At 40.3% G+C, this 13,055-nt stretch overlaps 1 protein-coding gene across 3 annotated transcripts in view; it reads right to left on the bottom strand.

The window, feature by feature from the left end:
- The window catches only part of EPB41L4B (erythrocyte membrane protein band 4.1 like 4B), a 246,643-nt gene that overhangs the window by 82,707 nt on the left and 150,881 nt on the right, over positions 1 to 13,055 (bottom strand). For 2 of the 3 annotated variants that reach the window (XM_084619649.1, XM_084619650.1), the window contains exons 16-17: positions 8,740 to 8,924; positions 1,943 to 2,061 (exon numbers count right to left, since the gene is read on the bottom strand). In XM_084619649.1, the coding sequence (XP_084475775.1) occupies positions 1,943 to 2,061; positions 8,740 to 8,924 (304 nt within the window). Of the gene's footprint in view, positions 1 to 1,942; positions 2,062 to 6,741; positions 6,778 to 8,739; positions 8,925 to 13,055 lie in introns of all 3 variants that reach the window. The other variant, XM_084619648.1, reaches the window with a different exon arrangement.

The following is a 13,055-nucleotide window of genomic DNA, read 5'->3' as shown; positions in this document are numbered from 1 at the left end:
ATTATGGTCATCTAGTCTGACTTCCTGAATAATATAGGCCATAGAACTGCACCAATGAATTCCTGCATCGAGCCTCGTAACTAGTAGTTTGCAGCCAGCATATTATTTGTGTGTGTTATATCTCTCTCTCTCCTACCCCATGTCTGTCTTGTCTATTTAAATGGAAGCTCTTCAGAGCAGAAACTATTATATGTTTGTAGAGCACCTAACATAATGCCTGATCTTGGTTGGCCCCCTAGGCACTACTTTAATAAATATGAACAATATTCAAAAGACAGCCAATCTTCATTTAATGACTCCAGGCAACGGAGAATTTCCATTGGTAAGTTATTCCAGTGGTTAGTTAACCTCACTTAAAAATGTATGCTATTTCCAGTTTGAGTGTTTCTAATAAGGCTATTGGAAAATTCTTCTTCAAAGTTGTTGGTTTTTTAACTTGTATTTATTTATTTGTTTGTTTTTCAAAAAGTGTCTGTGTTGTGATAAATTTTGATTTTTTTTGTTGAAAAATACAAACACGACAAAAGCAAAAAGGTTTGGATTTTCAGCTGAAAACTCAAAATATGTCAGCTTTGGAAATGTCACCACAGTGCCACATGGAGTTACAGTTTATTTGCCTCAAATCACCACTCTCTTGTATGGGCTGGGATCACCCAGTGAATTTCATTGCCCACGATGCACTATGGACACATGACTCCCAGGATGCTCACCCTCCCCTTACCAAAAGGGAACCCAGCCTATAGAGGAGAGAGCAGGAGTCACAAAAACTACAACTCCCATGAGGCACAGCAGCAGCATTTCTGAATTAACATATTCTGTTTTTCAGTCAAAATATTTCAGTTTTGCTTTTTCACCTGAAAGTCAACATTTTCCACAAAAAAATACCAAACACACACACTTTTTCTGACCAACTCGAATTTCTAACTTCTACTTCTAGCCATTGGAACTTGTTATGCCTTTGTCTGCATAAGCAGGGGTCCTTCTAGTATCAGGTATTTCCTCCTGGTGCGTATACTTCTAAACGGTAATCAAGATGCCTCTTAACCTTCTTTGCTTATGCTTTGATCCTGTGCTGAAAGAGCATCAATGTAGAAGTCTCTGTATGAAACTAACAAAGTCATTTAATTAGGTTCCTTCTTGAACTGAGAGTCAGAAATCTTTCCAAACACTACTTTCTCTCTCAACCAGTTTACTCATTAAGGTCCTGATTCTCCATCTCTTTAATTCAATGCCAACATTTTCATTGACTTCAGTAGGATTGAGCCTTAAAGGGCCTGATGCTGCAAGACTTGTTATATGCACAACTCCATTGGCTTCAACTAGAGTTCTGAAGTTAATAGCTGTAGGATGGGGCACCATGTTGTATGGTTCTGTCATGTAAACCTATGCCAATGTAGTTCTAAAACATAACAGACTCTTCTTATGTGAAGAAAGAATATGATTTTTTAAACACTTTTACGCTACCTAGCTGAGTAACCCATCAAAGCTAAAACAAAACAATAGCACAGCTGAAGTATGGTTTATCATGGTTTAAATAAAAGACCATAAATCCTTTGTCATTTGATAGTGTTGAGCTCCATTCTTTCTCCCCACACCTGCCCCCCACAACCTACTGTCGTTCAGCTACCATCCTGTAAATATTTCAAATACATACAGTACATGCACAGTGAATAATACACCTTAAAAGGAATGGGGCAAATGAATTATATCAAGAAATATATAAACATACACACACTAAGCCTTTTTTTCCTACTTTTAGCAGAATTGAATTTCAAAGGGAAAGTGGAAGGAAATATTTAAGGACCAGTAAGAAAATGGTGGGAGATAAGTAAGTGAAACAGTTGCAGCCAAATATGTTGGGTTGAATTAATGATGAAGTAACAGCTGCTGAAGATCAAGTAACAAAGGAGCGTTCTGACATACACTACGATATTTATTATACCTTGTTTATATTGATGTGCAGAGCTGGCCATGGTCCAACTACCTTCACAGTCTCCACTTCCATCTTCTTCAGATGGGAAGAAGTGTTATCATAAAGGAGGGGAAGTCCTGAGCTCAATTCTAAAAAGAGGCCCAAAAGAAAGAAAGAAAAAAAGCAAAATCTCAAGGAAAACTACAAGAGCATCGCAGATCAAAACACTTGGCTGCTGAGGGGATACTGTCAAAAGATTTATATACTTTCTATTTTCTGTAATACCCTCTAAGAAGTTTTAAAATGCATTTATTGGGTCATTTTCCCTTTTCTATTTAGCAAACAAACTTCTTCCAAATTCTAATGTGACTTAAACCCACTTCGGACCAGATTCCGAGTGTCTCAAGATAAGTAGCAACTGAATTCACGAGTGTTCCCATTGACTGCCTTGGCACTACTTTGAACAAAGATGCCACTTGCGTGTTAGGGTATCAGAGTCTGGCTTCTATAGCAGACTTTCTTCTTTGAATACCCGTCTCTTAGAGGTTGTCATCCGGAATTCGTCCAGCCCACTCAACAGAGTTTTTTCATTATTCACTTATGCAGAAAGAAAATACTGACAGGAGGCTCACTCCGAAAATATTGTATTGACCTATTAAACCACCTTGGGGATAGTGTGGGAGATATGAAAATTATTTAGAAATAGAAAAATATTATTTGTTTTATTAAATGTCATTTAATGAGTCCTTAACTTTTTCTGCATTTCCTTTTCTCAGTGAGGCTAGTTAATACATAAAAGTAGTTTGGACCCATTCTTCAGACTGTAGGGGTCTGATCAAAAGACCTTTGAACTCAATAGAAAGCCTCCCATTGACTTCAGTCCGATTAGGATCAAGTTATTAAATAGTCCTATTGAAGATAAGTACTGCTCGCATGGGGCCTGATTCAATAACTGTTTAAGCATGAGCTTAAATCCATCCCTACTCAGAAAAGCACTTAAGCACATACTTAACTTTAAAGAAATGGTGTCAAGTATCAGGGGGTAGCCTTGTTAGTCTGTATCCACAAAAACAACAAGAAGTCCGGTGGCACCTTAAAGACTAACAGACAGCCCCCCAACCTGAAGCAAATACTCACCAGCAATTACACACCACACCACAGAAACACTAACCCAGGAACCAATCCCCGTAACAAACCTTGTTGCCTACTCTGTCCCCATATCTACTCTAGCGACACCACCAGAGGATCCAACCACATCAGCCACACCATCAGGGGCTCATTCACCTGCACATCTACTAATGTTATATATGCCAACATGTGCCAGCAATGCCCCTCTGCCATGTATATTGGCCAAATCAGACAGTCTCTAGGTAAAAGAATAAATGGACACAAATCAGACATCAGGAATGATAACATAAAAAGCCAGTAGGAGAACACTTCAGTCTTCCTGGACATTGTATAAAAGATTTAAAAGTAGCTATACTTGAACAAAAAAAACTTCAGAAACAGACTTCAAAGGGAAACTGCAAAACTAAAATTCATTTGCAAATTTAACACCATTAATTTGAGCTTGAAGAGGGACTGGGAATGGCTGGCTCACTAAAAAAGCAACTTTGCCTCTCCTGGAATTGACACCTCGTCGTCAACTATTGGGAGTGGACTACATCTAGCCTGATCGAACTGGCCCTGTCAACATTGGTTCTCCACTTGTGAGATAACTCCCTTCTCTTCATGTGTCACTATAATAATGCCTGCATCTATAATTTTCACTCCATGCATCTGAAGAAGTGGGTTTTTTACCCATGAAAGCTTATGCCAAATAAATATTAGTCTTTAAGGTGTCACCGGACTCCTTATTGTTTTTTAAAATATATGCTTTGCTGAGTAGGGATGGATAGCTGAATTGGAGACCAGGCAGTGAATCCAACTCCCACTGAAGTAAATAAGAGTGTTTCTGGTGACTGGGCCATTGAGTAACTCTTTCCAGGGCTGGGCTCCTTGCATTCTTGTTATCTTGTTTGATACAGTCAGTGATGACACAGTCCAGAATTGCTGACATCACATTTTCTTCCCTGGTGATAAAGCTCTGAACTAAGAAATTACATTGTGTGAATAACTTAATGCAGCTTCTTAGATAAGCTAGGATGATTTTGTATAAACAGATTCATTTTATGTTCCTGTTGGGAAAGAAAATACTGAAAAAGTACACAATTTAAATGGGTTTAAGGCAAATATAATTTATACAGTTTGCTGGATTGCACGACTGATTCATTACGTTAATATACCAGAAACCAAAACAGTTAATTTAACTTAGTTTTCACTGTTCAACTTGCAAATAGTCATACAAAACAAACACATAAATAAATAAATCCTAAAAAAAAAATCTTTACAGTGCTAACATTAAGTTTAAAAGACATCAAATCTCTCTCTCAAAAAAACAAAAAACCTTTAAAAAATTAGTGCGTTTAAAATGCAGTTGTACTCTGAAATTCTGTTAAAACAACATGACATTGTATGTTCATTGTCTCTTGTTGATTTCCATATCAAGTGTACTTGGTCTGTAAATAAGTGGAATATTTTTTTGTAACAGCTAACCTAACCTGGGATCTGAGAGCCAAGCTGGGTCCTTTCTCCCTCACTCACCATCTCCTTTAAAAGACTCTGTAGGATAAACTATGTTCTCATTGACACCTGTGCAACGCCATTAACTTCATATCACGGCCAAGGTAATCTCTGTATTGTCCCAGCTATCTTCAATGGGTTTGCACAGTTATAATTGATTGGCAACCAGTAAAAAATTCTGCTGATTACACTCACACCAGAATAGAATCCTACTCCCTCTTTCTGAGCTGTGTTGGCACGGCAGGGTTAACAGCTGCATAACATAGAAAAACTTTATTTTTGTCAATTAAGTCAGCAGATGCGATTCTGAGTACACACAGGAAGCAGATCTGCTGCTTAAGAAAGTACCATCTCTCCATAGGTACCCTTTACAGAAGAACTACATTTTAAATATAATAATTCATACTGAAATCTATTGCTGAATTACCATCACAAAACTTGTTCAAATGTAAGATTTGTTTCTGAGTAGTTGGACGACACTTTCATAACTAAGCCACACTGAGAATCTGAAAACCAGGCAAATTTTGACTGGTTTTGTTTGCTGTACCAAATCCCATACTCTAGTCACAAACATTTAAAGAGCTTAGTTTGAATATTCAGTACTCTCAAGCCCACTCCTTGTGTCTTGCTGGAGAGGATGATGGAATTTTGTATTTCATTTGAAACCATATAAGATGGAAGAGGGGTTTATGATTTCAGCCTGGACACAGGCAAATCTGGACGGATTAGGCTGACTTCTGTTCCACATGACATGAACTCCAAAGTCAAAGCTCAGGGTTAAGTGAGTCCACATGACTTGAAACAAGCAAAAAGGCAGAGGCATGGCCATTTCAAGAGACAGTAAGATTAAAAGGGGTGACCCGTGAGGTCCCATTTTCCTCACCTCCACTGAGAAACTTCCAAATGTATTCTTCCATTAGTAGAAACACCACACCATGCTTCCCCATCCATCCCCACTCACTCTTGCATTCACATGCAAACTGTGCCCTTGAGACTCTCAGCAAATTAGCCACCAAGCTATTCCTTGATGCACTTTCCTTACAGACACCCCGACTGTTCATTCTACCCCCTTTCAGACACCAGTCCCCATGTCACTTCATTCCACAGCACCATACACACCACTACCACCATTTTCTTCCTTTCTGCACACGAGTTCTTCCTGTTGCACACTTCCCACCATTCACTCTATCCTGGGCCTCTGGTAGAAAGCCAGAATGCTCCTTTTAGTTTCCTCATGGGTAAGATTAGCCTTTTCCCCAGACCCATCACAAGACTCAATATTCTTAGTTGAAATAATATAAGAGGGATTTGAAGAATCCAATTAAAAAAATTAATTAGATACTAAATATCAATCCTGAAATTTCCTTGGATTCTTAATTTACAGTTTTGTAGCTGCCACTTAGTGTTTGGGGGGAAACATTGCCAAATTTATCCCAGCAGAGAGTTTTAAATCAATAAAATTCCGTGGTCACAGGATAGGGCTGGCTGTCACAGGGTGACACTAGCCTTTTAAGATGGAGCAGGGCCAGCATAGCTTTAAAAGAGAGGGCTTAGAAAGAGACCCACCCCAGTGAGGGGGAGCTAAATGAGTCAGGCTGAGAGCCTGGAAAGGTTCAGACAGAGGGGCCCTGGGGCTCTCACTGGGAACAGGGAGCCTTGGAGAGCTAGGACAGCCAATGAGCTGGGAGTGGGGGCAAATGGAATCTAAGTACTAAAGGGGGAAAAAGCCCTGATAACTGTATCCCTGGGCAAATTGCTGTGACAGAATACACTCCTGTCTTCATACCCTGCACACTATTGTAATAATCTTTTGCACAAAATATGGCTTGTAACGTATCATTTGAAAACTCATAATTTGCTGGTCAGTATTGTCTTGGTGAAATGTGTGTGGTAACATTGTATGTGAAGTTATAAGATTCCCCTCTTTGATGTTATTAACACATGTTCCAAACCCCACAGCCCTGCCCAGGGAGAAGTCAGGTCTGTCCTAAACAAAGGAAGGAATGCGTGCTTGCCTTAACTTGCATCTAAGCAGTAAACAGAATAATCAAGCGGGGAGGGAAAACAAAAGTAGTTCAAACAGGTGAAAAAAAAACCCAGCAGGGAATATCCTTCCACACAGCCTCTGTCTCCTGGGTCTCAGCTGGAAATGTTTTTCAAGAAGGGAACTGAAACTATAAAAAGGAGGGACAAACAGCCCAAGGCACCTTTCTCTCTCTCCATGCTCATCATATTCACTGTACCTGAAAAGACAAAGGAAGCAGCCATTGGACTCTGGGGGAGTAGTCCAGACCAGAGAGTTTGGTCAGTAATCTGCTGGAACATGTGGTGAGAAACTTTGCTCTAAATTTAATATAGTTCATTAAGTTAGGCATTCGTAAATGTTTCATCTTTCTTTTTCTTGTAACCATTTCTGACTTTTATGACTCATTACTTGTACTCACTTAAAATCTCTCTTTATAGTTAATAAAGTTGCTTTACTGCTTTATCGAATCCAGTGTGTTCAATCTGAAATGTCTGGGTAACTCCATCTGGGGCAACAAGTTGGGTGCATATTACTTCCTTAAAGGAATAACAGACTTAATATACTTGTACTGTCCCAGAGAGGGCTGGGCAGTATACAACAGACAGTTCGTGGGACAGATCCTGGACTGTGGGTGTGTTGGGGTCACCCTGCAGCATAACCAAGGCTGGTAAGAGCCAAGGTGTGTTTTGCTGGCTGCACCACACAGACATAGCTAGGAGTGACTTACTGGCTGCAGGCTACAGCATCAAGGCATTGCAAAGGGCACCCCAGGTTACAGGGCAGGGGTGACACAGCTACTTATTAGTCTAGATTGTGCTCTGGTATGTAACAGTTGCATAACTACGTTTTTGTTGATTTGACCTAAGCATGGACAATAAAACTGTATAAAAGAGACTGTGGGCAGGGCAGAGAGTTCTTAGCAAGCTGGGGAGAAGCCCTCCCTTGTTACAGTGGCCTTTCAAGGGGAGTAGGACAGTCCCACCCATGCCTAGTTGTGATCTGACTCTTGGGTTTGGGTATGGGGCAGTGGTTGGGTCAGCTGACCAGGCATCATATGATGGTAGCTTGGGGGCAGTGCTTCCCATAAGGAACAGCCTGCTCAGAGAAATCTTCAGGGAGTCCACAGTCTCCAAAACACTCCAACTGGATGGAGACGGTAGATTGGCACCAAGATCCGCCATGCAAAAGACAAGCAGTGCCCTTTTCTCTTCCAGCAGAGCAAGCTTGTTGAAAGTGGTTCTCCACCAAGTCTCATTTCAAATCAGAGAAGTAACAGCCAGGACTAATTCCCTTTTCATGTTGTGAGTTTGGAGATAGTGGAAAGGGAATGCTCTAACCGGCTGACCAACTGGGACCAAGTTGACTGTGATCAATTTGTCCAGAGAAGGTTGTTCTAATAATTCACCTCAGTCACAAGGGGTCCACGAACCATCTTTAGATACACAAATCAGTATATTTAAATTCTTAGCTACCGTAGCTCTATTGTCTCCAAGTGCCAGGTGAACACTGCTTTTGCTGGTTGGGCAATTATCAAACATGCTCCCAAGTGCCCCTGAAATGGTGGTTCCAGTACATGTCCTGTTGAAAGCCTGCTAATGCAGTGCATACAACGTCTAAAGTAGCCCTCCCTCAACTCCTTCACACCTTACCAGGGTCCTGTGGTGCACTTGTTCACCTGATAAAATTTTCAGTGTAGTGGGGTGTCTTGGGCCAGAGTTGCTACAGAGGCACAGGGCCTCTGAGCACATCGCTTGAGCATCCCACAGAACTGCAGAGTATATAAGGTTATTTATCATAATGGGTCAGGTGAGGAAGAACTCTGCCGGGATCCTCAGGAAGATTTGCTGCCTCAGAGCCCTCTTCCATAGGCTTTTGAGTGGGATGGAAAGATCTGGGTCTGGAGCAGCAACAGCTCCATTCAGCTAGCAGAGCAGCACAGTGATGGATGTAATCAACATCTCATTGGCAATGCTGTTAATTCATAAATGTTATATCGTTCCAACTTCCTGAATGGCTGGTGTGTGTTTAATGATGCATTAATTTCTAACAAAAATGGCCCCATTTTCAGAAACCAATCAATAGCAATAGCTCCCCTTCTTTGATGCTCTCTGTCTCCTTGCCTGTGACAAATCTCATGCCAGAGTAATTACTGAAAATGTGTTACATTTAATAGACTTACTATTTGGGTTTGGAACTCCAGAAACAATATCTTTGCTGTCGGGAACAATTACTCCATAATTAGAGTGGTGATGGTGATGCCGGTGATGGTGGTGGTGATGCCTTCCAGACATTTTTGTGGTAAATGGTGCTCCACCATTTTCTTCAATGTTGAACTGATGAAGGTCAGTGTTGTTCAAGGGGTAGCTGTGAAACAAATTCCATTCAAATTAGAATCTTTTAAAGTGACAAAGCAATTATGCCTTTTTGGGGAATTTAAACTGCTTTTCTGGGACAATGTCGACTTTTCAAGAAGGTTCTTTAATTTTTGTAAACCCAAGTACTCCACCCATTTAAGATTAATTCATTTCAATTTAACTGGGAAAAAAAATGGCATATATCCTACCCTAACACTTTGCACCAATGGGAGTCCTGCATGCACAGCAAGGCGGTAAGATTTTCATGTGTGAATTATTTTCTGCTTTAAATGCTAATGATGCTTCCCCCAAAAAATATTCCATGACTCAAATGTAAATGATATATGGTCCAGAGCATGGAGCTAAGCAAACATCAAAACCCATCAGATGGGGATTTGCATTTTCATTTTTGGTAAGAGAATGCCCAGGCCATACCACAGCAATTCATCTTCAGTCTGCTTTGACTTATTAAGGAATCTAGAGAATGGGATCAGAGTAACTTCACACAGTGAGGTGGAATGAGCCTCTGAAAAAATGGTGAAAATGCTCGGGGGAAAAGTTTGACACATATGGGGAATAATAAAATTCTGAAAAAACAGTATTCTTAGTTGAGCATTTACTTGTGCCAACAATGAAATCACATTTGTGCTGGTAAATAAAGTACAAATAAATTTTGTACATATAAATATTTCTGTAAGAGAACAATAGCACACAACAATTGTGCATGCAGAAATGAAGACCAGGTTGAGATCTTAGTGAAAGTTTGCCCTTAATTCTATATCAGTATTGACTCAGATACAAACATACACTTTATTCAATAATTGGATAGGTCCTATATAAATGTATTACTTGAAGTGTCTACGGCAGATGTTGATTGCTTCTTAATTCCAGCAACCAAAAAAGAGTAAGTGCTTTATGCCATCTATGCAAATTAGTGCAAATAAAGTTTCTTCCTCATGGAATATTATACATTTTAAAATATTTGAAAAAGTAGTCAATATTTTATAAATTTATTAATATTCAAAATTGTAGTAGGTTTTGGAACACTGAATTAGAAAAAAAATTTAAAAAAAGAGAATTTCCAGCCTATTTAGAACACATGAAGAGATACCATTTATCCACCTGCTGGCAGTTTACAACGAAAGAGAGAAAAACCTGAAAACATGAAGTAAAGACAAACTGAAGAATTAGAAGGAAAAATGAGCAGATTATTTCCAACTAGACAGCATACTATGTAGAAAAAACCTTTGTTCGTCCACCCTCTCAAAGCAAAATTAACCAGTCATTTGCAAACAGACGTTGTTGTATTATTTCAAAAAGATGTGTCCAAGTGCGTAACTTCGTACCTTTCCAATAACCATGGCCTTCTCAAAAAACTTTTCTAACTCTATGAGAGGCTCTGTCTGGTGGTACCTGACCGGCACTTCAATGTCAAAAGTTGGTTCATTGGGGAGGAGGTGGACCACTGCATGTTTAAGGACAGTTGGAAGTCTCCTCTCACAAAGCAAGACATTGGAACAGACTGCCAGTAATGGCACCGTAGCTACCCCACTTGTCTTAAGTGACCAGGATAAACATGGCTCAGATCTACAAGTGGTAGGTCTTGAGGAGACTGGAAGATGAGAAATATCCTCTTAGAAACCAAATCAAATGCAAACACTAGATGACAAGCCATCTGGAGTCTGTAGTTCTCAAACTCCAAAGGTTTGGAGAAAATAACCTGACACTAGTCTCTCATTCAGCAAGACCACCACATCTTCAACACAGCAATCAACTGAAGGAAGTACTCATGGGACAAATCAGTCCAGGATAATGAGACTGCACACTAAATGAGAGTGCACGTAGACAATCCTTTTGAGGTGTCTATGACTGGGGACAATTAACTTTTTTTGTCTTATGTTATAGCTCTTTTGCACACACAAATGAATGTTCTGTAGAAAATGTCAGATTCCAGGTGACTTCGCTGTCATCCTTTGTACAATTCAACTGTTTCAAGACACAGAGATCACCATTAAACCAGAGTATGGTAAAGGATCATAGAGTTGAGGGTCCTCTTTAAAAAAAATGATAATAGCTGCAGGTGAGCAGATAGGCACACCGGTTGGAAGAGGAGACCAGTTGTTCATCAACATCAATGAGATCATAAAACTTCATAGATCAAGTCTCAGAGGTTGATATGGATGTGAAATAGCTGCCATATTGAAATGGAGGAAATGATTTGAGTATCTCAACTATTTAAATCATCTTTGTAATCAAATTGAGTATACCCCTAGATCTGTGAAAACGTTTCTTGACTATGTGGGTAAAGGACTCAACCTTACAGGTAAAACCCAGGGAAGTCCATCATGTCAAGGAAGTAAAGAGTTAGCTCAGCAAAGATTATGTTCACATGCATGTCCAAGTCTCCATGGGCAATGAACTATAAGGAATCCAACAGCAGCACAAACACCAGCTCAGCAACCTGAGATGTGAAATCCCCCATTTACCTTGGTGGTCTACCCTAACCAAAAGAACCATAAACTTCTATCCTTCTTCAGGGTCAAAAGTGAATGACAGACATTCAAACTCACCTTCATGGCTGGTTCCCTGTGTACATTTGCAGGATAGGACAATAATCACAGCCCACTCTCACTCCCATATGAGGTTCTGTGGGAGACTGGTGAGTCAGAGAACGCCTGGGGCTGCAGCTTCTGACCTAGTGAACTGGCCCTACATATGACAGAGTTGGAATTATCCAATCCAAAATCTCAAACCTGAGGAATCCAAATTACCCGTTCCATGTCATTTACGCTATTTCATTTAAAGGCATTTGGAAGCCTTAATATTACGTTTCCAACACACATCAAGGCAAAACTTCTAGGAGTACAGACCTCGAACTCTACCTCTCCATTGTTTGGTGTGCTCTAGCATAGGTACCTCACTGGGTCTTCTCTGTTCTTCATGGTCTTTATTTTAACCCAGAGAATTGAAACATTATCTTTCTCTACTTTTCTGCTCAACAACTTCTCCTCTTTCCTTTCCCTCTCTCTCATGGATATGTCTTGCCAGTTTGAACTGACATTGCAGTTATGTTTTTTCCCCAGCAAGGTAATGCCAACCAAAACAAAGTTTTGATCACGTCATAAGACCTCTTGTTTTTCCACTTGTTCCCCAGACTTCTCACATTGTTATAGACACCTAGTTTTTTTGTATGAGTAAACTTCCATATTTTCTCCTCCTGTATTTCTCTTTTGACCTTCCTAGTATGCCAAAATTCCACCTGGATTTTAATCTCTTAAAAGATAATTTTGCTACCCTACATCCTTTCCTCTTATTGCATCTTTCTTTGATGCTCTGCCTATTTACCTTTCTGCAACTTTTCCCTTTGCTGTACCACTCCACCTTTTCTCTGAGTTTAATGTCTCCCTGACAAGCCCTACTAGCTTACTACATCATAGATTACTTGACCATCAAGGAGAAAAGAGGTAGTGCAATACTGCCCATACTCTAAAGGAAAAAGACGAATGCTTCATTCTAAATCAGTCCATTGCCCACTCCTGGGCCACTAGCCGACCCTCATTATTCTACTAACTGCATTTTTCACAAAGATGGCAGAAGTCCAGAATTCAGATACGTAGCCCTTGACCATAAACTATTTTAATCTCACCAAAAAAGGCAGCATACATACTAAGTAGTAGGACAGATGATACAATACACATTTTTTCACTTCTTTGCCCCCCTTCATCTGCCCTGTTTCCATAGCTACTTCTAAAGCCTAGCTCTGAATCAGGCAAACATTACTTATGACATGCTGCTTATTCAATTAAAACTTTTACATTTTCCTACCATCCAGCCTTCCCCCTCCACTGTCTTATCACCACTTCACCACACTACTGTCTCCATCCTCACACAGAGGAGCCCTGAGCTTCTGACCTGATGCCTTTCCATCCCATCCTCCCAGCAATCATCCCTATTCAACTGGGAAATTCTCCCACCCTCTTACCGAGGATTTCACAAGAATGGTCTTAGCCAATATCACAGAGCTGGGCTATGAAGGCTCCCTTTCACCCATGGTGTCTGCTGCAGTCCAGGTGCTTCCCAGGGGCCTAAAGCTGTAATTGGGAGGTGATTGGTGGGCCTCCGCCCCCACATGGTTTTGAGG

Source organism: Lepidochelys olivacea (genome assembly GCF_965140295.1).
Source record: "Lepidochelys olivacea isolate rLepOli2 genome assembly, chromosome: 2".
In the NCBI taxonomy this organism is placed as follows: domain Eukaryota; kingdom Metazoa; phylum Chordata; order Testudines; family Cheloniidae; genus Lepidochelys; species Lepidochelys olivacea.
The sequence above is the reverse complement of the archived record's forward strand: the minus strand, read 5'-3'. Positions and strand labels throughout refer to the sequence as shown.